A 26,361-nucleotide genomic window follows, 5' to 3' on the forward strand; every position below is an offset into this window, starting at 1 on the left:
GCCTTGCAAACTTGCATCAACACGATTTCCCACACCAAACTGGTTTACGACCGACCGGTAGCTGTCTGGAGTTGCCAGCTTCCAGATTGCAATAGCCACCCACTTCTCCACTGGCAGGGCAGCTCTCAATCTCGTGTCCTTGCGCCGCAGGGTGGGGGCGAGCTCCTCACACAGTCCCATGAAAGTGGCTTTTCTCATCCGAAAGTTCTGCAGCCACTGCTTGTCATCCCAGACTTCCATGACGACATGATCCCACCACTCTGTGCTTGTTTCCCGAGCCCCAAAGCGGCGTTCCACGGTGCTGAGCATGTCCGTGAATGCCACAAGCAATTTCGTGTCGTATGTGTTACGAGGCTCGATAGCATCGTCGGATTCCTCACTCTCACTGTCACTTTGGATCTCAAGGAATAGTTCGACAGCCAAACGTGACGTGCTGGTGAGATAAGTCAGCATATGCCTCAGCAGTTCGGGCTTCATTTCCCACACACAGATCGCGCTGCACAGAAACCATTGAAAGATGGCGCCAAAGGTGAACAGAAACAAAGGGATTTCTGGGATGCGAAGCGATGCATCACGGGGCGTTGGAACAGGACCCAGAATGCCCCACACCCATGTCCCCTTCCCATAACCCACGGCGCCAGAATGGGAAAAGGTGCTCTGTGGGATAGCTGCCCATAATGCACCGCTCCCAGTAGCGCTGCAATTGCCACAAATGTGGCCACGACAGTGCTCTGGGCAGCCGTCAGTGTGGACAGACTGCAGCGCTTTCCCTACTCAGCTGCACGAAGACAGGTTTAACTCACAGCGCTGTACAGCTGCAAGTGTAGCCAAGGCCACAGGAATCCTCAACCCACCTCAGTGGTTTGTGAGATCCCCTGTCCCTTCTCTGGGCTCTCCTCTGGGACACATTGCTCTATGCTCCCTAGAGCCGGTTTTGTCTCTGGTTCAGCTGCGACGTGCTGGCAGCTAACAACTTGGGCAGTTCTCTCCCTGGCAGGCATTACACCCCCATCCCTTCCTGATGTGGTGCTGCCTCCAGCTGCAGTGCATGAGTTGGTCTCTCCCACCTGGAACCATGTGGCTTCCCCCGGCTGCAGACTCTCCCAGTCTCTCAGCAGTTCCTGAGACCTTCCCCTTTCCCTCGGGGATCCCAGCATAACACTCCCTCCTGCTGCAGGCAAATACTTTGACCTGAGCTATACAGAAGAAATCATTACCAAGAAGCAAATCGCCTAGGAGGTGTTCCATTACCCCCCCAGTCAAAACACTTTCCAAACCTTCCCACACCACATGGATCTTAGCTAGTGGTACGAGGAATCTGCTTTTGCCCACCCCCACAGTCTCTGCCATTTGGCCAGGCAACATACTGGCCTTTGGGACCACATGCTGCTTAACCAGAGAGATCTGGGCTCCTGCATCCCTCTGCCCCAAGCATTTCCTGCCATCAGTTTGGCCTTAACATGCTCCAAATCTGGTTCTGCAGAGGCTAACCTCACAGAACCTATATGATAGGTTTCAATTCCCTGGGGGGTTTCTGTGGTGAGGACAGCAGAAATAACATGAGCTATTGGTTGCCTGCTTCCTCCTAGCACAGGGCATGTATTCCTCAGGTGATCAGTGGAATTACACTGATCGCAACTTTGGGGCTCTTCTGCTTTTACAGGAGATTTGGGATAGGAATTACCAGTAGAGGAATGTTTTTGGGTAAGAGAATGTTTAGCTCCCAACCCCCTCCCCTCTTCCCAGGGGCAAAATGCGATCCTCCCTTCCCACCAGTTTTAAACCCCTCTTTCTGTGGCCTGCCCTCAATAGATGCCTGATTCTGTTCGATGGCATCCACTAAAAAAAAGCCATCTCCTCCACAGACTTTACATATTTGTCCCATAGACACTGCTTTACATATGCTTAGGAAGCAACAGAGGGTCCTGTGGCACCTTTGAAACTAACAGAAGTACTGGGAGCATAAGCTTTCGTGGGTCAGAACCTCACTTCTTCAGATGCAAGTAATGGAAATCTCCAGAGGCAGGTATATATCAGTGTGGAGATAACAAGGTTAGTTCAATCAGGGAGGGTGAGGTGCTCTGCTAGCAGTTGAGGTGTGAACACCAAGGGAGGAGAAACTGTTTCTGTAGTTGGATAGCCATTCACAGTCTTTGTTTAATCCTGATCTGATGGTGTCAAATTTGCAGATGAACTGAAGCTCAGCAGTTTCTCTTTGGAGTCTGGTCCTGAAGTCCTACAAGACAGGCCCAGAAGAGAAACCAACAGAACTCCACTGGCCATCACCTACAGTCCTCAGCTTAAACCTCTCCAACGCATCAGTGATCTACAACCCATCCTGGACAATGATCCCTCACTTTCACAGACCTTGGGAGGCAGGCCAGTCCTTGCCCACAGACAACCTGCCAACCTTAAACATATTCTCACCAGCAACCACGCATCGCACCATAACAACTCTAACTCAGGAACCAACCCATGCAACAAACCTCGATGCCAACTCTGCCCACATATCTACACCAGCAACACCATCACTGGACCCAACCAGATCAGCTACAACATCACCGGCTCATTCACCTGCACGTCCACCAATGTTATATATGCCATCATATGCCAGCAATGCCCCTCTGCTATGTACATTGGCCAAACTGGACAGTGACTACGCAAGAGGATAAATGGACACAAGTCAGATATCCGGAATGGCAATATACAAAAACCTGTAGGAGAACACTTCAACCTCCCTGGCCACACAATAGCAGATGTTAAGGTAGCCATCTTACAGCAAAAAAACTTCAGGACCAGACTCCAAAGAGAAACTGCTGAGCTTCAGTTCATCTGCAAATTTGACACCATCAGATCAGGATTAAACAAAGACTGTGAATGGCTAGCCAACTACAGAAACAGTTTCTCCTCCCTTGGTGTTCACACCTCAACTGCTAGCAGAGCACCTCACCCTCCCTGATTGAACTAACCTTGTTATCTCCACACTGATATATACCTGCCTCTGGAGATTTCCATTACTTGCATCTGAAGAAGTGAGGTTCTGACCCACGAAAGCTTATGCTCCCAGTACTTCTGTTAGTCTCAAAGGTGCCACAGGACCCTCTGTTGCTTTTTACAGATTCAGACTAACACGGCTACCCCTCTGATACTTGACATATGCTTAGGAAATGCTCTTGAACAACAAGAACCAGTATTCCCTCAAAACTTGCCACCTGTTTATCCCACACCTGTTTCCCCAACAAATCTTCCATTTTGTTTACATATCCCCCATTACTCATACCAATATCCCTCTTAAGATTCCTAAATTTAACTTTCTCTGTTTCAGGGTGTGATAAAGTTCCTCCTCTGCCTTGGTGGGTTCTGTGCTTTCTGGCGGATTTGTTCAACTCAGAGGTTCACAGCAGTCCTCAGTTTGGCTCCTTTCGTTACTGGCACAAACCTGCCGTTCACTTGGCTAACCTCATCACTGGCCCACGTGGGGAAAAGGAGAACAATCCCCAGAGTCTCTGCTGGCCCACCTAATAGGTCAGGGGACAGGCCAGAGACCTTCCCCTCTGGTTGGGCCCACAGTCCAGATCAACTCCTCTTATATCAAATAAGGAGTTGGGGGGGGGGGGGGGGGGGAGGACGGACCCCTAGGCCTGCCCTCTACTCCAGGTTCCAGCCCAGGTCCCTGTGGATTGCAGAGGTCTATAGTGTCTCCTGTAACAGCTGAGTGACAGCTATAACTCCCCGGGCTACTTCCCCATAGCCTCCTTCCAACAGCTTCTTTGTCCTCACCACCAGACCTTCCTCCTGATGTCTGGTAATGCTTGTACTTCTCAGTCCTCCAGTAGTAAGCCTACTCACTCTCAGCTTCTTGCACCTCTTACTCCCAGCTCCTCACATGCACCCCTCACTGACTGAAGTGAGGTCCTTTTTAAACCAGGTGCCCTGATTAGCCTGTCTTAATTGATTCCAGCAGCTTAATTGGCTCCAGGTGTCCTAATTAGCCCATCTGCCTTACTTTGTTCCAGCAAGTTCCTGATTGTTCTGGAACTGCCCCTTACCTTATACAGGGAAAATACATTTTGAGCTTTACCAGTTCATTTCACAATGAGGATAAGAACTCTCTCATCATCAGGGATTTCATGTATTACACAGCCTTTTGAAGGTAGTCAGATATTCAGTAATATCATCCTCTTCACTGTATTCAGGACATAATTATTCCCATTTGTGGATTTTTGGAGTGATGAGAGTCGTGGGGGGGGAGGGTGTTGGTTCGGCTTCTCTAGCAGGTCCAGTTGGTGTTTTTGCTCTTTCTCCACACACTCTTTTTCTTCCATAGGCCTTCTGTGTACAGCCTCCTCTCTGGCTGCCTCTGCTGCCTGTTTCCCTAGCTGCAGCTGCTTCTTTGAGCCTCATTTGTGCCTGCCACATTTGAAACACGCAGTCCTTTTCCTTCTCTGCAGCTTCCAGTCTGGCCAGCAGTGGCGGGTTTACAATGGCTCCAGTGGCTCCATGGAGCCGGGCCTACGCTCAGAAGGGACCCCCGCCTGCTCCATTTGCACTGCACCCTGAGACCCCACTGGCTCCCCTCGCCCACCACTTGCTCCTCTTGGCCTGCCTGCCAGCTGGCTGAGGGCTCCTCTACACCCTGTGACCTCACCCCCTGCTCAGACCCGTGCCCCTCTGGCTCTGGGCAGTCTCTGCTTCCCACCACCTGTCTCCCTGGAGCTGAGCCACCTGGGACTGGTGCAGAAGCCTGGCCAGTCTCAGCCAGGGGAGCAGAAAGATAATATAGGGGAGCTTGACTGGACCCATCCAGTCAAGTGCATCTTGAAGGAGCCTGGCTGATCACGCTACTCCTGAGGGATCAGAGCCATTTCCGGCCCTGGGACCAGCCCAGGCTGCGCTGCCAGCTCAGCCCGGCCGACAGTCACCTCCCAGCAGGAGCGGTGAGTGTGGCTGGGAGGCAGGGTGTGTGGGAGTGGGTCTCTTGGGGAACTGGGGGGGGGGGAAGAAGGTGTGTGTGTTGGGGCATTAGGAAATGGGGGTTCTGTGTGGCAGGTGCTGGGCAGTTGTAGTGGGGCTATGGGCAGTGCTGTGCATTTGTGGGTTGGTCAGGGGGGCCACTGGGCATAGTGGGTCCAGGGGGCTCTGGCCATAGGAGGTTGGGCATAGGCCCACCCCTAAGGGGAAGGGGCATGCTGGCTGCACAGGGCTGGGCAGGCCATGCCACTGTGTGTCTGGCAACTGCCAGTTTGTAAATAGTGCCCTCACATTGGGCAGAGTGGGGCTGCCCCTGCCATGCCCCATAGCCTCTGGCTCACCCCCCACTCTGGGAACTGACCTCCCCATGCCATGCTCCACTGCCTCCATAGCATCCCACAAGTATGTTTGGCACCAGGTCCACAAAAGGTTAATCGGCCCTGCTGGCCAGCTCTAGTTTTGTAGCTGCCTCACTGGTAGTCATTTTTCTGCTTTCGTGTGCTGATTTCCCTCACCTATAATAAACAAACAGAAAACAAAACTGACCTCTTCCTGACTGTTCTTAGCCAGTGCACTTAAGACTCACTTAAAAAAATAAAATCAAATATCAGTGCTTAAAGTGTGAACTTCACTTGGTAACAAGCTGCACATAGACCCTGCTCGCTGCACCACTGTGATGTTCCCCTCTGGTGTTATCTGGACCAATGATCTGTAGGTGACTCCAACCCTTGACTCTGGGAGCCAGCCTTACCCTGCTCTGCTGTGAGAACCCCACTCCTGGGCTGTAAACTAAGCTACTAAACAGAGAATGTATCATAGCATGTGTGACGTTGTGCAGTCTATATGGTTTGATAAAAATATAAGATAAAAATATAAGTGAATGTAATGTAACTGGGATATGCTTCGTGCAAAAGGTCTCTTGTAAGATATCATTACAAATCTCATAATCTACTGAGTGTGATCATCCTATTTGTAGAAATGTACCACTCTTGTATCTAAAACTAGAAATATAAAATGTAACTCTGAGGGCCTATTGTAATTATGTAAAGTGTGGGCCATTAAGGATGGTTTGGAATCTTGATGACTCCCATTGTCTGCAGATAGCCGTATTTACCTGTGAGTCTCCCTGTGTATGTGTGTGCTGGCGGGTGAGTGGTGGGGTCTTGCAGTGACATGTGGTCGTGTCGGCTGGACTGGGGTCCATCTTTGACCTGGTGCTCTTCCAGTGAGGGGAGATGGAAACCCAGGGGGATGGGGGGTTCCCGCCTTGTGCAGGGGGTGTATGGGGGGGGGGTGGAGGGGAGTGGAGAGGGAGAGGAGCCATCATGAAGAATCCCCTAGCTACCACCTGAGCTGCAACAAGAGCTGTACCAGGGGAAAGAATTGTGCCCAGGCCTGGAAGATGTCCAGTCTGAGAAACTTACTCTGAGGGTGAGATTATCTGTATTTAGCTTGATTAGGCATAGATTTGCGCATTTTATTTTATTTTGCTTGGTGACTTACTTTGTTCTGTCTGTTACTACTTGGAACCACTTAAATCCTACTGTCTGTATTTAATAAAAATCACTTATTTAGTAATTTACTCAGAGTATGTATTAATACCTGGGGGAGCAAACAACTGTGCATATCTCTCTATCAGTGTTATAGAGGGCGAACAATTTATGAGTTTGCTCTGCATAAGCTTCATGCAGGGTAAAACGGATTTATCTGGGTTTAGACCCCATTGGGAGTTGGGCATCTGAGTGCTAAAGACAAGCACACTACTGTGAGCTGTTTTCAGGTAAACCTGCAGCTTTGGGACAGGAGATTCAGACCCCTGGATCTGTGTCTGGAGCCAGACGGGAGTGTCTGGCTCATCAAGACAGGGTGCTGGAGTCCTGAGCTGGCAGGGAAAACAGAAGCAGGGGTAGTCTTTGCACATCGGGTGGCAGCTCCCAAGGGGGTTTCTGTGATCCAACCTGTCACAGCATGTAACTGTTTCCATTACCAGAAAGCATTACAGATGAAAGTGTTCCTGTGAAATATGTAGTTAAGCAAACAAGTGATGGATACACTATCTTACAGGAGAAATGGCTGTGGAGCAAATTAACAACTTTTAGATTCACCTATGGAAAAAACAAGTACATTATTTTCTCCAGGTTATTGCACGGCAGCTTGTTTACAGTCCTACTCCACAGCAAACCTCTTGCTACTGCCTTTAATATACTCAGAGCTACTACAACTATCTTTTTTTTTTTACTTTGTGCTGAATACCATCCAAAGTGTAAGGACCCTCCCTCAACCAGCTTGTGTGATGTGGCTACAGTGCCCTCTCCTCACTCCTTTGAATTACACTGCTCACTTAACTAGCAGGGAATGTCTTTCCCATTCAATGGCAAGGAAATTTTTCAAGGTGTATGGTTGTCAGACAAACATACAACACAACTCTCCATTAACTTTAACTGAATTCATCTATAAACAGAGTGGGTCTGCAGTTACTGGACCTCTACAATGAGAAACAGCCACTATCAGTAAATCTGCTAGATTTGTGAAAATATACAAATCTGAAGACAACAGGGAGCACCACCAAAAGTTGGTACAATAAAATACATTACTTCACCCACCTTGTGTGTCTAGAGTATTTTAAGTAGGTAGTTTGACTAAAATGTGCCACTTCATATTTCAATACATGACCTGACTTGAACACAGCCCTTTTCAGAAACTTTGTGCATTTCCCCCCCTCCAGCCTGAAAGTAGACATACCACAAAATAGTCTCAGGAGCCATTGAATGGTTTTGTAATTATATTGGAAAAGTTTTGCCTACAAGAACTGGAACAATACAGAATCTTTCAAGAATTAGATTAAGATTATGCACATAGAAAGGAGAATTTTGATAAAAATACTGGACTCTCAATTGGTCATCCACTCTTCTGGTTAATATTGAATTCCCTATACAGGGTCATGCATCTTCCACCTTCACTCCCCAGTACTGGGTCTGTGCTACTTCCTCTAACTTAATGCATCAAGTTGGAGGTCAAACTTCACATCAGTAGGCAGAGACTACTTTAGGGATTTAGAATAGCAAGTGCAGTTCTGCTTGCCTCACTCACAAATAAGGACTATAGGATTAAAAGTCTAGCTCTCCTTAATTAGGCAGGTTAATGCAGTCCCACTGTGCACTAGTGCCTGACAAGTTGCCTGTGCTTATAACAGCAGGAAGCTTCACTTTTCATCCACTAGTGGGTCACAAAAGAATGAAGCTGGCAAGCAAAAGGATCAGTAAAACCTCAAATCCAGAAGGCTGAGGGAGCTGGTGCATCTGTCAGGCATTTAAGTGGGCATGTGAAGATTGACAGCATCCTTGTCAGAGTGAGGTAATCAGTACAGTACTGGGCAGCTGCATTAGAGTAAGTCCTGATTTGATGAATAGCAGTACAAATCCAAGACAGTCACAGGTTAGTCTACAGTCTGATTAGAACAAACTTTAATTGATCTTAACATGAATTATAAATAAATACGTGGGTATACTTCATTAACAGGGCATAGAATCTAAAAGACCACCACTCAATCTTAATCTAAGCCAGTGCATTTGCACACAATTAAAATACAAGAATTACAAGGTCTGAAATAAAGACAAGCAGCCAGGGGCGACTGACTTCATGGTCAACTTCAGCTGAGCTTGCAACCTGAACTTTACGTAAATTGCAAAGTCAGTGTGTGGTTTTCTAATATTATTGATTTTATTCATTAACTTGTTTTAAAAAACACAACTATGGTTGAATATTAAAACAAAACAATAGCAAGGAGTGAGAGTGAGCTGCTTGTAGTTCTTCACTCGTCCACTAATGCATACAAAACAAGCATCACAATAGGTATTCACTGGCCATTTTAAGATGTCTGACACTGAACACCACCCCTAGGATGATGCTCATCGTCTTCATAGGCTTCTCCATTGTAATGCTGTCTTCTTTCTTGAGATGGGTCAAAGTCCACCAGCTCTACCTGATCCATTTCTTCAGTTTCTTCCACTTCCTTCCTTGCAGGTAGCAGTTTTTCCAACAGAGACAGCTTATCAGAGGGGAGGAAGCCACACTCTGGGAAGTTTACCTGAAAAATCAGTAAGAATGGCCATTCGTAAACTTTGCTTTTACAGTCTTTTCTCCACCACAGTGTATCATTACTGCTTTGAGAGGTGTGTGCTACCCTGCTCCTACAAGCATCCGTTCCTAGCAAAGTCCTAGGGCTCGATAGCTCTAGGCTCCCAAGCAGAAACAGATAAAACAAAAAACCAAGCTAGCAAGTAGAATGCATTTTTACTTCATTGTCCAACCTCTCATACAGTCTGGCTGCCTTCCATTATCAGGTTTTCCAGATCTCCATCTATGCACTATGTTTTGCCTACAAGAGGACCGTTCCAATAAAGTAGTTTAAAAAAAAAAAAAAAAAAAAAAAAAGCGTCCACATCCAAGATCCTCTCCATGCTATTTTAGGCACAACTTTTTTAAAAGGTCAGTATTTCAGCTTTATTCTAAGCAGTATAACCCTGTCTACTGGATTAGCTTACACAGCCTTTTGCAGAACTGAATGCAGAAACAGGTAAAGATTGAGTGCCTCACTGTCTTCTTGCCCCCGTTAGAAACAGAAGTCAACTTTAACCAGACAAGTTTCCGCCATGTTCAATGTTAAGCCATGTTTAACTATACAAAGCTGACTGAACTCTTACCTTGAACTCAATGATCAGGCGCCCTTTTTCATATGGTCTGCGATAAATTGGCATCCCCTCGTTCAGCACACATTTAATATCTCCATGCTTGACGATCTGACCTAAAGCAAAAACCCAGGCACAGAAGATAAGCTATTATAGTTGCTACATTTGTGTGATCTCCCCTCAACTCCCTTTCATACTGTTTTCTGGGCTAAGATTTATGAAACTATACTGATCCAGATCCCACTTCATTAAGGCTGCTAAAAACCTGGTTGCCTGTAAATGGTAGTGCCAACTCTCCTCTATCCAGAAGTGGTCTTAAAAGGCTATATAATGTGAATTGAGAGAAGGTGGGTGAGGTAATATCTTTTATTGGACCAACTTCTGTTCATAGAATATCAGGGTTGGAAGGGACCTCAGGAGATCATCTAGTCCAACCCCCTGCCCTTCTGTTGGTAAGAGACAAGCTTTCAAACCACACAGATCTCTTCTTCAGATCAGGGAAAGGTACTCTTAGTGTCACAGCTAAATATAAACAGATAGCACATATTCTAAGGGACCATTCAAGGTGAAGTGGCCTGTTAACACCCCTGTAGTCAGAGGGTAAAAAGAATTGGTGGGTTACAGATTGGTTAGATACTGTATTTGTGGCTTATTAAAACAATCTATGGTTTTCAGTATCTAGCAAAGTCATGAATTTAAGCTCCCAGGCTCATCTTTTGAAAGTGTTGTGCAGGTGTCCTTTGTGGATGACAACTAATGGTCAGAAAGTGATTGCTTTGTAAAAAAAAAGTGTTCACTCACAGGTGATTGTTTTTGACTTTATCATTTTACTGTGAGTTCATTTGAGTGTAGCGATTGTTTGGTTTCATCTACATAAGTGTAATCAGAGCAGTTAGTGCACTGAATGAGGTACACCGCATGTGTAGGACCCCTATATCTTGAAAGGGGTGTTGTGGGAGCTGTTATACGTCTGTTCTGGTTGTATCTGGTGTTGCTTTAAGTTGGTATCCTGGTCTGTGGGGTGCTTGCTTCTGTTGAGCTTGGGGGGGTTGCTTGAAGGCCAGAAGTAGGGGTTCAGGAAAAGCTTTTTCAGGATGGGGTCCTGACCAAGCATGGGTTGTAGCAGTTTAATGATACCACCCCACACTGGAACCCGCATAGGGTAAGTGACAACTAGGGGTGTGCTGTCAGAGGGGATTTTTATTTCTGTACTGAATCAGGTCCTCTCAGGGTATTTGGGTGGCCCTTGGAGCATATTCTGTGGCTTTTATCTACAGCCATGCACTCAGATACTACAGAATATGCATTGAGGAGAAAGCCTATGATACACACCTTAACATGCTGAAAACCACTTTCACCAAACAAGGACACTCCAGAGAAGTAGGCCACCCAAATATCAAGAGAGAATTGTTATAAATTAATGAAGATATCCTATCTCCTAGAACTGGAAGGGACCTTGAAAAGTCAGAGAGTCCAGCCCCGCCTTCACTAGCAGGACCAAGTACTGTTTTTGCTCCAGATCCCTAAGTGGCCCCCTCAAGGATTGAACACTCAACCCTGGGTTTAGCAGGCCAATGCTCAAACCACTGAGCTATCCCTCCCACCCCATTACACTCAAATGAGCTCTCACAAGAAAGTGATAAAAAGACAAAAACACCTTGTCATCTGTGGGTGAACAGTTCTCACAAAGCGATCACTCACCATCAATTGTCATCCACAAAGGACATCTGCATAATGCTGTCATAACTTTGCTAGACTCCCCCATCCCCCCACCTCATGTCACCGATTGATTAGACATGCGATTTGTGGCTCATTACAACAATCTGTAACTCATTAATCCCCTTTTTTGTCCTAGGACTCAGGCTGGGAGTGTGTGTGGGTGAGGGATGTCATGGGTTCAGTGACCTCTGGATTCTGCAGCAGCCAGTGCTAGCTCAGGGTCTGCCTGAGCCAGGCAGCCCATGAGCCAGCAGTAGTTTAGGTGTGTGGGAAGTGGCTCAGGGCTAGGGGAAAGGGGTTGTGGGAGGCAATTACCTAGGGATAGGAGGCTCCCACAGGCATAGATGGAGGGGATGGGGGCTCCACACACTGCCAATGCCTGCAAGCCCCGCCTCTGCAGCTCCCGTTGGCTGGGAACCGCAGCCAATGGGAGCTGCGCCTGCAGAACCAGCACTTACAGTGGGAACAGTGATTGGAGCCCCTTTGCCGGCCAGAGCTGCAGGACATGCAGAGCTCAGTAGGAAGCTTGTGAGCCCCACCAAACTTTTCTTCCCCCCCTCCCTCCCCAGCACCAGCAGGGGCCCTGGGCCACCCCCCAGCACCCCTGGACCACCCCCCCCCCACCCAAGTTTTAGTTAAGGGGTATATAGTACAAGTCATGGACAGGCCATGGGCTGTGAATTTTTGTTTACGGCCTGTGACCTGTCCATGACTTACTAAAAATACCCATGACTAAAATGAAGCTTTAAGTTATGGGTAAGGCTAAGATTTTGTCATAGTCATTCTTAGTAAAAGTCACAGACAGGTCATGGGCAAAACAAAAAATTCACAGAAGCTGTGACCTGGCCATGACTTTTGCTGCTGCGACTCCATGAATTTCCCCTGCTGGGAGCTGTGGGGTACCCCCTCGATCCATGGCAGCTGGAAGCCAGGGGCACTGCGGTGCTCTGGGGCAGTGGCGTGTGGCCCAGGACTGCCACTGGTGCTGTGGTGGTGGTGGTGGTGGTATGAGACTATCCCAGCAGCCCTGGGGTCAGTCACACCAGCCGCTGCAGAAGTCCCAGAATCCGTGACAGACTTACCTACGACTACAAGGGTGTTAACAGGCCACGTCACCTTCCCTTAGTTTTAGGGCAAGTAGTTACAAAATTGAACAGATAGTGTCACAGCTAAATAGAATATGTCCTGAGTAGATTTCCCAGACCTGAAGAGCTCTGTGTAGCTCAAAAGCTTGTCTCTTCACCAACAAGTTGATCCAATAGAACATTACCTCACACACCATGTCTCTAATATCCTGGGGCCAACACAGCTACATCACCACTGCATACATATGCAATTGTTTGTTCATGCATCCTGAAAGAAGCGCTCTTATGCAGTATGTTCTGACTGAACAGAGACTATTCCATGAATTCTGAGCTCAAGAATTCCAGTTTTCACAGGAGTTGGGGCCTTCGTAAATTCCCCCCACATATCTAGTCAAGTTAAGTTAGAAACAGCCGTGCATGTAATATGGTCTTATCTGTTGTGGAGTGGAGTGAAGTTAGTTATGAAAGTTGTACATCATGGTGTACAAGTCGCATCTTTCATTAGTTTGAGTTATTAATCCAATGCTTCATCCACCAGAACATACTAGTTAAAACTTAAAGATTAAGTAGAGTGTTTTTACAGTACAAGACTTTGAACAAGAGATTTACACTTTCTGGCCCACAATTTTTAGATACTTGAAATGCTCTTTTGGTCCCTTTACTATACAACTGGAGAACTCAAGGATAATTTGCTAGCTGCACAGGTTTAACAGCAATACTTTTAAACACACTTACCAGGATGAGAGGTAATAATTATAGTTCTGTTATCCAGCGTTGCAATAGGTTTCTGAAAGCCACACAGTGCCTCAACCAGCTGTATGTCCATGCACATGAACAGGTCTTCACCTCGCCTACAGAACAGTTTATATTTGAATACATACATCACATGCAAGAGCTCTGAAAATTTTGGGAAAAATCTTTGCGAACACTAGAACTGCCTAGTATGTCTTTGCATAAATCTGATTTTATTCCAGAAGTTAGTCCACCCTTTCCTCCCCACACAGATTAGTTCATTACAGGAAGATTATACAGAAGCTGTATACCACCCAAGAGACTTTAACCTGATTTGACCGCTCTGAGGTCCTTGATGTTTATGGGAACTCCACCACACCCAGCTGCAGTAGACCCACTACCTCCTGCGTGAGAGGACTCATGAGGGACAGGGTGTGAAGGGGGAGTGGAGGGGTAGAAAGTAACTGAAGGGTGTAACCCTGCGCCACTGTATTGAGGACCCATCAGTCCGATGTTATCGACGCCCACACAGGGAAGGAAGGAAGAAAGGCGGTTGGCAAACAGATGGGAGGAAGGATCTAGGGAACATCCTGGTAGGTCACCCTTTGTGTATCCTCAAAACGGGTGCTTGCCTGTCTGCTTACTGTGGGTTGAGTCTGCCTGGGATGTAGATGGGGTTGGTGGCCAGGGCGCCTCTTGTAGTCCCTAAAAAGAACAGGAGTACTTGTGGCACCTTAGAGACTAACAAAATTTATTTGAGCATAAGCTTTCGTGGGCTACAGCCCACTTCATCGGATGCATCTTGTAGTCCCTGGATTTTTTATGGGGAGGCTCCTGCCAAGGGTGGCTCCCCTGGCTCCAAGGTGGCTGCGGCTTAAACTGCTCGCAGGAAGGGCCAGGGACGTACAGGTCCAGTGTTTTCAGGGTCCTGCGGGAATCTTTCAGGCCACTGAGTTTATTGTCCGTCTGTTCTGCAACCAGAGCGTGCCTGTTGAAAAGGAGGTCTTGCATTGACTGCCGAGCCTCTGAGGAAAGACCGCCAAGGAGCAGCCACGAAGCCCTGAATGAGATGACTGATGTCATCCATGGTATGGGCGGCAATGTTCGCCATGTCTAACGCCGCCTGGAGAGTTGCTCTGGCCACAGTCTAGCCCTCACCCAGGATAGTCTGGAACTCCTTCCTAGAAGCCTCAGGAAGGGCACTGTTGAACTTGGTCATGGCCTGCCACATATTAAAATCATAGCTGCTTAGGAGGGCCTGATGGTTAGCCAACTGCAACTGTAGACTAGAGGCCAAATAAACTTGATGCCCAAACAAGTCTAGTCTCCTTGAGTCTTTATTCTTGGGGGTAATCCCTGGTTGACCCTGTCTCTCCTTGGGGCTGACTGCCTCTACCACTAGGGAACTGGGAACAGGATGGGTACAAAAAGGTACTTAACACCTGTGGATGGCACAAAGTTCTTGCACGCCACCCTCTTGGAGATCGCAGGCAAGGATGAGGGGGTTTGCCAGAGAGCATTTGTGATTTTCACAACCCCCTCATGTAGGGGCAAAGTTACCCTAGCTGGGACTACAAGGCAGAGAACATCAAAGGAGTCTGCAGGCTTGCTGTAAGGGCAGATTCTATAAGGAGTACTTTCAAGTGAATGTCATGCTCCTCCATCCTGGGCTTGAAGGACTTGCAGATTCTGCACTTAGTAGGACCTTCACCCAATCACCGTAAACTGTTATGTGGATTGCTAATGGGCATGGGGGCCTTTTACAGTGATCACAGGGCTTCAAGTCTCCAACGAATAAGGAAACAAACTAGAGGGAAACTAAACATACACACACAGGAGGTAAATGGGTTCAAACGAACGAGAAGCAACAGTGCTGGCTGAAGCAGCAACAGTTACATGCACTGACACTGGTGGCAAGAAGGAACTGAGGATGGATGGGACTGGTGGTGCCCTATATGCTGTGGCATATGTGCGCCACTCCAGGGGCGCAAGAGCTAGTCCCCTATGTATACTGCTGAGGGAAAAACTTCTGGTATCAAACACACACACACACACACACACCCCTGAGCAATCACTCGAAGAAGAAAGAAGGGCTCTGGAAACATCTACATGTTCAGCCTGTCTCATCTGAGGACAGCAAGGAGTCTGACAGTTTGATTTAAGTGAAAATCTGACAGCATGCTGGTGAGGAACTTCCGGGATCTCAGCATCACCATATCCCTATTGAAAACAACTTAAGAGGGTCTGCCAACAGTGCTTGAATACAACTCCTGTTAGACAGGGGAGCCACCAAAAAGGTGGTTTTGAATGCAAGATGGCGGAGAGAGCAGTTCAATAAGAGTTCAAAGGGGGTTCCGTAAGAACTACATATAGGTCCCAGGAAGTGGCACACAAGTGAGTGGATGGGTCAGAACCAGTCACCATATAAGCTTGAAAAAGAACAGGGGCTTCTAAAGTATGAGTGCTGTGAAGCCCAGACAGAAACTTCTCCTTAGAGGAAGCCCTCTGCAGATCAATGTAAGTATTTACTGGACCTCTGTAGAGCAGTCCCTGTCTGTAGGGCTTCGGGAGCCCATTTCCAAACAGTCAGATGTAAAGATGGGCCTAGATGGAGAATGTCCCCCAGTTTCCTACAATAAGTCTGGCAGACTGGGGAGAGAAGTTGGTGGCTGTGTGGATGGATACAGTAGGCCTGCGAGTTGCTGTCTGGCCCAACAAGATGCTAGGATAATTACTCTGCTAGCAAGTCTGATAGATCTTCCTTCTGAGCTATGGCAGGGGGGAGGGAAAAAAAAAAAAAAAAAAAGGAACAAAAAACCAAACCAAACACAGAAAAGACCTTGAGACCAAGGAACGAGGAAGGCATCGCTGAGGGAGTCTTAGCTGTCACCTGCCCTGGAGCAAAACTGTGGGCATTGCAACAAACAGGTCTATCAGGGATGGTCTAGGTCAGTGTTTCTCAACCTTTTGGGAGACCAAGGACTGGCTTACCACCTTTCTAAACTTATTTTATCACAGGGAGTCATTTGCTAGGCTTGAGAACAAGTCTCCAGTGACCATTAATGGTTGGCTGAGTAGTGTCTGGTGAAGAAATCTGTTCCATTGTTTGTTCTTGGCTCCATGGCACTTCACCTGCCAGGATGTGGAAGTGGTTCCATCTTCACAGGACAATTGCTTCCTGACAAGTTGGGGAGGAGGGGGTGAGTTGGCACCCCCACCTGTGGATATACATTGTAGAGGTGTTGTCTGTCAGATCTCTACAGTAGTTCCTTCCAGTAGCAGTACAAAGGCTCTGGAGGGTAGTCCACTTGGTCTGGAGTTATAGCACACTGAAGTGGACTGAGGATTCTTTCCAAAGTTACATGTATTGAACTTGCAGGTGGTTTAGATGGGCCTCTCCAACTTGCCATGGATGCATCTGTAATCAGTGTTGCAGTGTGCAGTAAGGTACAGATTACAGAATGGTACCTCTTGCACACTATCAAGGTCATCATCCAGTTTAGGGAAGCTAGTAATCCTACTCCTATTAGGACCATGAAGTGTGTCCCCATATGCTGTTTGACGGGGTCATAAACAGACCTCAACTAGCCTTGGAGATAGTGGAGGTGAGGTCTGTCAAAAGTCATCATGTAAGTGCTGTGCATGTTTGTCTAGTCATCTCAGGTCCAGCACAAGATGCATCCCTTGTTCTTTGGGGATATGGAAGTATCAGGAATAGAAACCTTTCCCTCTGAACTCCTGAGTACTTATGATGCAAGGATTCCACATCAACTATCCCTCAGGTTGTCATGTAAGGTAGGTCCCTTAAGAGGAGCAGGGAAGTGGGGAGGTGAGGGGCCAGGACTGGAATTGTAGATTAAAAGAGATGTAGGTTTTCCACTGGTCTGTAGCAATCCCAGCCCATGCCTGAGAAAAATAGGAAATGCAGGAACCAAAAATGGGGTAGACATAAGGATGCTCTAGTGGGACTGATACATGGATCTGAACCCAACTGAGAAACCAGCTGTTGGGAAGGGAGGGGGCTCTGAGGGAAAAAGTGAGACATGGAATAATGAGCACCTTTTGGTGCCAATGGGAGAAAGTTCTATCTGAACTAGCCTGGATACATTACATGTTTTCTCCTGACAGCAGGTCCTGTGCCCCTTTAGGGTATGTAACTCATCCTTGCAGGAGCTAACAGATTATCAGTCAATGGAGAGCTCTTTGATAGTTGTTTGGACTTCTCTAGAATCCCTGTGGATTGTAAGCAGAATGCCCTTATTGTGTTGATGGCTGGAGTCATGGAATGGGCTGTCTTAATCGGAGACAGGCATGGCTAGAGCCAGGCAAACACCTAAACAGGTTGCATCACCAGCAACTCCATGAAAAAGGTTTTGTTCAGATCAAGTCAAATTCACTGCCCTGATGGGGCCCCCAGAATGTCCAATAAGGCAAGGGTGGGAAGCTGAAGGGATCAGATCAAGAAGACGCTGATGCCCAAAGTGATGTCTGCAAAGGGATGTCAACATGTTCTGGGGGATTTAGGAGCCTGCGTTAACCCCTGAAGTTGGTTGGCGTGATTGAGGGGGCGCTGGTGAAGGGCCTGATTCGGCAGAAAGTGTGCAGGGAAAGATGAACAGCAAATCTGTTCTAGGGGTTAGTGCTGACCTCAGTGGTAGGATAAGGGGAAATACTGGTACCAAAAGATTAATTTTGGTTGCATACTGGGGTTGGTGCTAGGGGTGAAGTGTCAATAGTCAGTAAGAAGTCTGCCAGTAGCATAAGGACTCTGGAACCAGTACCAGACCCAACATGAGGGAGTCTGACCCACTGAGAATTCTGCCAGTACCGGAGTGGACTTCGTTCCACAGGCTGCTCGCAGAGTAAGGTAAAGAACCCTAGGCTAGGAAGCTGATTATCAGGCTCTGTGCTCAGTTTAGAATAATATCAGCACTGAGTTGCCCTTAGAGCACTGCTCAGCTCTGTCCTGCCTTGATGCAGTAGCAGACTTTGGTGCCAAGTGTCCAGCTGGTGCTGTTTGGAAGACAAAGGATGGCTGACTGAAGGGGTTGCAGCCCCTCTCTCAATAACTTGAGCCTTTAGGGTAGAGTCCCTACTTACTGGGTGCTGAGGAAGTGGGATCTCTGGGAGAGAAGTCCCTTTTGCAGCTAGAGGCAGGTCTTTTCAAATAAGTGTTCCCCTTGAGCTGCTCCACCACATAGCACATTAGCCAAGTATCTCTGAAGCAATAAGTTCTGTTGGGGAAAGAACGGCCCATAAGAGTAATGGTTCAGAACATGGCTCTTGCCCAAACAGAAGAGACCAAATGGGATTCAGATAGTGGGATAAGTCCATCCCACAATAGGTGTGGACTGAGACTAGAGGGCTTAGGCTTTGCCATTAGGTAGGAGGGTGCCTTGGTGCCAAGTAGTTTAAAAGAAAACAAAGGGACTGTCAACAGGGTAAAGAAGATCCTGTAACTAACAGTGTTAGTATTTACAAAATTGATTTTAAAAAAGGTACTACAGGGCACCAGGCAGACACCACTGAGTTCCATCTCCCTGCCACTGGTGAGAGCAACTGAAAGATAGTTGTGGCTGTTCTGCTTAATATGCCCTCCAGACGAAAAGGGGGGGCGTGGGGCAGTGGGGGAGAAGAGACATGCAGTACATAGGCACCACCTCAGACAATGCTGGTCAAAAGATTCTAATCTCGCAAGTTTGATGAGCATGGGCACCAGAAGCAGGATCCACATGGACAAGAAACTAAACCTCAGGTCTGAGTCTATTTTTCTTGAAACCAGGCTTGGTTGTCTGTTTAACAGCTATGGCTTAGCAAAGAAGTAGCTTGAAAAGACAGCTAATGGAGTAGATTGATATTTGATAACATCTTGCAATAATCGCCGCAGATTCAGAGCAAGTCAGCATGAAGGCACGTGCTGAACACTCATGGAAACTCATGATTCTGACTCTGATTTCTGTAATAGCCTACTCCCAACTACCCACTCTTTGGTTGGTCTATAAGCCATTTGGAGAGATCTTACATCTGCAAAGCAACAAGTGCAATGACAGCTATAAGACTAATTGAACAGGTATCTCTGCAAATATTCTGAAACTCAACAGTGGTGCCCAAACTCTTCCTGTTGAGCTCCCCACCCCCCTGTAATAGAATCTGTCTGTGCCCCCCCTTTACTGCACAGTTGGCTCAGCAACAGCTGGGGCCCCACTGCATACCCTGTCCCTCAGTGTTTCTCCACAGTTTGGGAATCACTGCTCTAAGATGAATACTTGGCCTATTCCTTGACTCTAAGCCAGCTTACAACAATTGAAGTCTAGTTGGATAGAGCTGGTTGAGTTTAAATACCTATTGGAAGGAATAACCCAGTCCTAATGTGTCACGCTTGATGCTTCTGTGTGGTCCAGAAGTATGTGAGCATAGTACTTTCAGCTAGATCTTTACCTTGTAAATGTTGAATGGTCTTTTTGATCCAAGACAATAATGATGTCACCTGGCTCTAGTCCTGGTTCTTGGTCCCCTTCCCCATGAAATGTTATCTTCTGACCATCCTTCATTCCTATTGCAAAGGCACATGTAATTAGAATTTAAATATCTACAATACAAAAATAGCATCACTTTAGCAGGCTCTAACCTGTGCTACAAAACAGATGCAATCTCAGAACCTACCAATTACAACTACTTCTCCCCCTCCAAAGCACTACACATGACTAACCAGCTACATTTCCAGAGCCTTGCATAAAGGCAATCCGGGCTATGGCAGCATATTGAATTGCTAGGCACACTCAGCTTAGTTGTCAAGCAGCCCAAGTCCAGTCAGGATTGCCACCTATAAAGGTCACTCCTCAATGAAAGCAGAACAGCAGAGATGACTACTTACAACCATCACAGTCCCAAGTGGTTTGCTTAAAGCCCCCCTGTATTTCCACCTACTGGCTGTTTTGTACATAACTGCTGCAGAGCTACTAGGATTAAGCATGATTTTGATGCTGTAAGTGTGTGAATACGAAGCCTTCTTACATAAGGCCTCCAGTTCTCTCACACATCAAAAAGCCACTGCTACACAACCAGGCAGGTCTTTCCTTTCGGGGTAACACCCTGCTTTTCTGATTTAGCACCTCTAAGTCACTTCATTACAACTCTGGTGGAATAGTCTACTGATCAGAGAACCCACGGGGGGGAGGGGGGGGTGAGAGGGAGGAGAAGATTAGCAGGTGCTCAGCACCCACATCCCCTCCCTCCCACCCACCATGCACCAGCTTTTGACAATAAGAAGCACTGGAGGAGGGAAGGAGCGGGCAGAACAGGGTGGGAAGAAGTGGGGAATACGCAGGGTGAGGGCAGGGCCCAAGCACCCCCCCCCCCACCCATGCTTTTGATATCTGCTTGTCCAGATGCTGTTGGGGTGGGCAAACTACGGCCCCGTGGGCTGTATCTAGCCCCTTGGGGCTTTGGATCCAGCCCACAGCACCAAGTCCCTGCCGCCCCCAGGCGGGGGGGGGGGGGGGGGGAGGGGGGAAGAGGCTCTGTACATGGCCTCCAGGCACCGCCCCCCCCCCCCCCGAGCAGCTCCCATTGGCCGGGAATGGGGAACCATGGCCAATGGGAGCTTTGGGGGAGGTACCTGGAGGTGCAGCAAGGGCAGCACACGCAGAGCCCTCCGCCCCCCCCCAGGGGTCACAGAGCTTCTGGGAGTGGCACGGGGCCAGGGACAGGGCAGGTGTGCAGGGAGCCTGCCCTGGCCCCGGTGCGTGGCGGTGCTGCGCCGGAGCCATCCTACATTTGCACCCCAAACCCCTGCCCTGAGCCTCCTCCTGCAGTCCACACCCTTGCTCTGAGCCCCCTCGTACAGCCTGCACCCCTACTGCACACCGCACCCCCTCCCACACCCCAGCCCTGCATACAATTTCCCCACCCAGATATGGCCCTTGGCCCAAAAAGCTTGCCACCCCGTGCTCAGACTTTGAAGTAGTCTGCAAAACAATGCATAGAGATGTATACGCCTGGGGGGGGGGGGGGGGGGGGGGGGGGGGGGGGAAAAAAAAGGCAGCTCTGTGTAAACTGGAAAGCCTGTCTCCCACCCTCCCAGAAGTTGGTTCATTAAGAGATTACCTCACCCACCTTGTCTCAGTGTATGGACAGTCAGTCTAGAAACAGTCAAGCACAGAAATGAATTTTAATCAAGTGCAAGAAAGTGGAATCCTACAGTAATTTAAGCTTGTGTTTTAGGACTTCATACTATATGCTGAAGTTCTCTATTCATACATGAAGTGACCACACAGGCAGTAGTGTAGTCTTTGCCATACTGTATTACCAGTATTCAATCCTGACTGGATGCTCAAGTCAGAACTCGGACCCTGGCTTTGGAGACTGTCAGCAGTGTTAAGCACAGTAATTTGTGGTGATGTGGATACTTGTCCAGAAAGGTTTACTCAACACCAGCTGAGTTGACAGCAAACTGCCAAATTGTAAAGATATGGCAACAGTGTAGAGATTCAGGGTGGTATTGTCAAAAGGCATGCAACTCCCTTAGGCACTAAGGAAAAGCCCTCTGCACCCTGGAGGCCCGCATGCTTCAACCATGTAATAAGAACAAATTTAGGTCTGAATCGTTCAAGATGAAGATACTAGATCCTGGAAGTGTTGCATGTATCTTAGTGCCAATTTCTGCATTTCCTGCCCCCTGAAACTGTTGCTTCAATATTCTCCCTCCTTTAAAATTCTGGGCATATTACAGAGACTGAGTGTCTATGTAGAATGCATTTACTGGGAGGGTCAGGCACAGCAGCCAGTTGGTAGTAGTATGCTGCATGCTTGTGAAGTGGTTAACATTTGACTGCTCAAGTTCTTCCACAGCCAGTACTGACCAGCTTTTGACAAGGCCTATTCAGCAATAGAAGCTTCTTGCATCTGCCTGCACAATATGGCCTTTCCCAATCCCCTACCTCCGAGGACAGTGTGTAGTGAACTCTGCTGGTTAACTTTGCCAGATATTGTTCAAGCCAGTGTAGGTCAGTAGCACCTGGAGCAAGACTGTTAGGACTGCTTAACAGATTGAGTTCGGAGCATTACAGCAGGGGTGGCTCTGGAGCCACATGTGGCTCTTCAGAAGAGATTTTGCAGCTCCTTGTATAGGCACCGACTCTGGGAAAGTTGGCGCCTGTAGCTCCAGCCCCAATGTGCCGGGGGTGCTCACTGCTCAATCCCTGGCTCTGCCACAGGCCCTGCCCCCACTCCACCCCTTCCCACCCTCTCCCCTGAGCCTGCCATGCCCTTGCTTCCCCCCCCCAGAGCCTCCTGCATGCCATGAAACAGCTGACTGGGAGGGTGCGGGGAGGAAGCAGGAGGCGCTGATCGGCAGGGTTGCTGGTGGTTGGGAGGCGCTGGGAGTGCAAGGGGCTGCGGATATTACTGTGGCTCTTTGGCAATGTACATTGGTAAATTCTGGCTCCTTCTCAGGCTCAGGGTGGCCACCCCTGCATTACAGGCTTAACATTATTTTTACACCACAAATTTTAGCAGATCTGGTTTTGCTTACTGAGATACAGTAGAATGACCAGGATCTGTACAATCCTCAAGACTAGTGAAAACGTTATTTTCCTGGGGAGAATTCTGCACCGCCCCTGCAAATTTATTTGCTTCCCTGAAGAAAGTGACGGTGAAGCAAAGGGAAGCTGCAAGAGTGGTCATGTGCCACTGGGGTTTCTGGAGCAGCTAGCGGAGAGGTAAATCTACATGGTGGGCATAGGGCTGGGGGATGCCCATGGTGCAGTTTGGGGAGACATACAGGGTCATGTGCCACTGCCCCCCCTCCATTTCTGCAAGCACACAGAGCTGCCCAGGTAAAAGAGGGTTCCACAAAGGCTAGCTGACTCTGCAGCTGGACATCGCCTCCTGGGTCCTAGTGCCCCCCTTCTATGTGCTGGGAGCCATCCTGTTTTCTGTACAATGGTGAATACCTGAAGTGGGGCAGGGGTGGAAGGAAAAGGGAATGAAGGGAAAGGAGGGAGAAGAAGGAGCCTGGCATACAATAGCCCCTTGGCAGCAGCTGCCCCCCCATATACTTTCACTTGAACCCCTCCCCCCCCATGGAGTCCCATTGCCCCTGCACTCCGAACGAGCCTGTGTGAATCCAGATCCCCCACTGAGTTGCCAGCACCAAGACTGCCCTACACTAAGCCCCCCCACACTTTGATCCTGCTGGGCTGAGCCTGCCTACACCTGGTGGCAGAGAGAGGCAGGGCCCCAGGGGTGTTCGTGGGGCAGCCCTAGCCCTTGCATTGTGTCAGGGTCAAGTGCAGCCTCACTGCTGAGTCCCTGTCTGGGAGGGTGGGGGGAAATGGGGACTGCAGGATGATCTCCCACCTCCATGCAGCCAGGGGCCTGTGCTCCCCACTGCCATGCTGGAGCCTCTATTTATTTATAGACAAAAAGTTTGCAGAATCTTAATATTGTGCACAGAATTTTTGGGCACAGAATTCCTAAAGGAGTAATACTAAAGCAACTTAATTCATCACCAAGTGTTCCACTTACTAGTTTTATTTTAAAAAATGTCAGTAATTAGTCAGCATTCTGGTATTAGTCTGCTTGTCAGTTTCTCTTCATTGTGAATCAATCCACTGTTTGCATATCCAGTAATCAATATGCAACTAACATGACACTAGGTGTAGTCAAGTTAATGCTTAGAGAATTTTTCACTTGACCAGAGCTCAAAGAGCAGTGAGCAGTAATTTGCACTGACATTAGCCATGAAGATGTATGTATTTGAAGCCAAATCTACCCTTTAGAGCTCTGCACATGTTTTACCATTTAACAGTAAGCAACACTATTGCTACGCATTTTAATGTGCATGTAACACTGCCACTGGGTAATAGCTCTTTTTCAATTACTGAAATTTGTATAATGCAAATCCAAGGTTAATACAAATCTATTAAGACATTACAAAACTCAGCCAAGTTCTCCCTGAAGGCTTTACCTTTATCAATATGAACTTCTAGAATCTTCTTCTCTCGAACAATCTTCCTTCCAATGCAGCTTTTACACCTGTCCTTAGGACTGATACGCTCCCCATGTCCCTGGCATTCCATGCACACAGACTGGATTTGCTGAACCATTCCTGGTCCTATCTGGTGAATTCGTATTTGCATGCCTGTACCTCTGCAATTGGGACAGCATTCTACTGCACCTTTCTTACCACCTCGGCCTGATGACAAGACAGCAAAGTCAAATTAGAATTGATTTTGGCTTATCTCTAAAAGGAACTTAAAACTAGAAGTACATTTACAATTTACCTAGAACAAAATTACCCTGGATTTAGATGGTTTCTTTAAACCCAAATGAAAAAATTTTAATTCCAATATTCAGTTATTTGAAAAACAAAAAAACAGTAAACATTAACATACCTTCACATTTGTCACAGATCACATTCTTCTGCAGAGCCAGTTTCCTTGTTGCACCATTATACAAGTCTTCCAAAGTTACTGACAACTGATGAACAACATTTTTACCTGTAAAGAGCATAACGTTTTACCTAAAATGTCATTCGCTTGGAACCAGATATGGTTTCTAATCATTTTAGACACTGTTGCACAGCATTAACACCACCACTGTTCAGTTTGTAAAAAGTAATAAATAAATAAATAAATTAATGGAGATATCCCATCTCCTAGAACTGGAAGGGACCTTGAAAGGTCATGGAGTCCAGCCCCCTGCCTTCACTAGCAGGACCAAGTACTGATTTTGCCCCAGATCCCCAAGTGGTCCCCTCAAGGATTGAGCTCACAACCCTGGGTTTAGCAGGCCAATGCTCAAACCACTGAGCTATCCCTCTCCCCTGTGTATTACACAGCAGTCAGTGTCTAATCTTACACCATACTCTGAACAGTTACATATTCTACAGTAAATACTTTAATAGTAAATGGTCACTTTAGGTAATATCACAGAAAAGTGGTCAAATTACCTCTCCTCATCTCTCTGCATTCTTCACCTCCTCCAAAGAACATATCAAAAATATCCATGGGTGACCCAAAACTACTGCCAGTACCACCCTCTTTAATAGCCTGTTCACCACCTTTGTCATACAACTCTCTTTTCTTGGGATCAGAAAGTACTTCATATGCTTGAGAAATCTGCTTGAACTGTAAGAAACAGATCAGAATAAGTGTTAAGCGATAGTGACTACATTGCAACTCACCAGTATCCCTCCAATAACTACTAGGAATAAACTGCTTAACACTAAACCTCTTTGGAGGCTTGTAGGTGCACTGGAAACTCCACCCCCCCTGGATGTTAGGCAGTTCCAGCTACATGCACATGACCTACATTTCTACAGCCCGTAAAAGGGAGCCCGGTCGGGAACCCAATCCCACGTGCAGGGGCCCAGCTCCCCCCGCCCGCCCGCCGCCCCGGGGCCGGTCAGGGCCACTTGCCTTCTCGCCCTCGTTGGGGTTCTTGTCGGGGTGGTATTTCAGCGCCAGCTTGCGGTAGGCCTTCTTCAGCTCCTCCTGCGACGCGCCGGGCTTCACCCCCAGCACATCGTAGTACGTGGTCTCCTTCACCATGGCGGCCGGCCTGCGAGAACCGACCGTGAGCCCCGGCACACGGACCTCGGCGCGGGGGCGGGCGGGGCCGGGAGATGGGCCGGGAGCGGCGGCGGGGCCCGGGGCGGGAGACTGGAGGGACGGGCCGGGAGCCGCGGGAGGGAGCGGGGCGGTGGCGGGGCACGGGAGATGGGCCGGGAGGGGAGCGGGGCGGCGGGGGGCCGGGAGATGGGCCGGGAGGGGAGCGGGGCGGCGGGGGCCGGGAGATGGGCCGGGAGCGGCGGCAGAGGCCGGGCGGGACGGGCCGGGGCGGGGGACTGGAGGGACGGGCCGGGAGCCGCGGGAGGGAGCGGGGCGGGGGCCGGGAGCCGCGGGAGGGAGCGGGGCGGCGGCGGCCACTCACCAGGCGGGCGGGGGCTAGGCGGGCTCCGGGTGTCTGTCTCGGCTCCTCGAGCCGCTCCTGACTTTTCTAGAAAGTTCTTTCCGAGCCGGTCTCTGCTGCAGCGCATCCGGGGAGTTTCGTAGCCGGCGAAGCCTCGCCCCGGAAGTCCCGCCCCTCTGTTCCCAAGACGAATCAACGCCGGGAAAGGAATGCGGGGAGGAGAGAGCCAATGACAGCCCGTGACCTCTCCT

The 26,361-nt window shown here is 48.4% G+C and overlaps 1 protein-coding gene across 1 annotated transcript; it reads right to left on the reverse strand.

Annotated features, from left to right (window-relative positions):
- Positions 1–7,740: 7,740 nt before the first annotated feature.
- Positions 7,741–26,218, reverse strand: DNAJA1 (DnaJ heat shock protein family (Hsp40) member A1). Its single transcript, XM_054031354.1, has 9 exons — positions 26,132–26,218; positions 25,618–25,759; positions 25,149–25,326; positions 24,592–24,696; positions 24,165–24,392; positions 19,634–19,748; positions 13,199–13,314; positions 9,675–9,775; positions 7,741–9,058 (listed from the first exon to the last, which is right to left on the reverse strand). Exons 2-9 carry the CDS (start codon positions 25,747–25,749, stop codon positions 8,840–8,842), a joined length of 1,194 nt encoding a protein of 397 aa, XP_053887329.1. The 5' UTR covers positions 25,750–25,759; positions 26,132–26,218; the 3' UTR covers positions 7,741–8,839.
- Between the last annotated feature and the right edge of the window lie 143 nt (positions 26,219–26,361).

Source organism: Malaclemys terrapin, chromosome 6 (assembly GCF_027887155.1).
Source record: "Malaclemys terrapin pileata isolate rMalTer1 chromosome 6, rMalTer1.hap1, whole genome shotgun sequence".
Taxonomy (NCBI): Eukaryota; Metazoa; Chordata; order Testudines; family Emydidae; genus Malaclemys; species Malaclemys terrapin.

Coding starts and splice junctions, on each gene's coding strand:
- DNAJA1 (XM_054031354.1), bottom strand. CDS start 25,749: ATGGTGAAGGAGACCACGTACTACGATGTGCTGGGGGTGAAGCCCGGC. Junction 25,327..25,617: donor ACCCCAACGAGGGCGAGAAG/GCAAGTGGCCCT, acceptor TGTTTCTTACAG/TTCAAGCAGATTTCTCAAGC. Junction 9,059..9,674: donor GCCTGATCATTGAGTTCAAG/GTAAGAGTTCAG, acceptor CTGATTTTTCAG/GTAAACTTCCCAGAGTGTGG.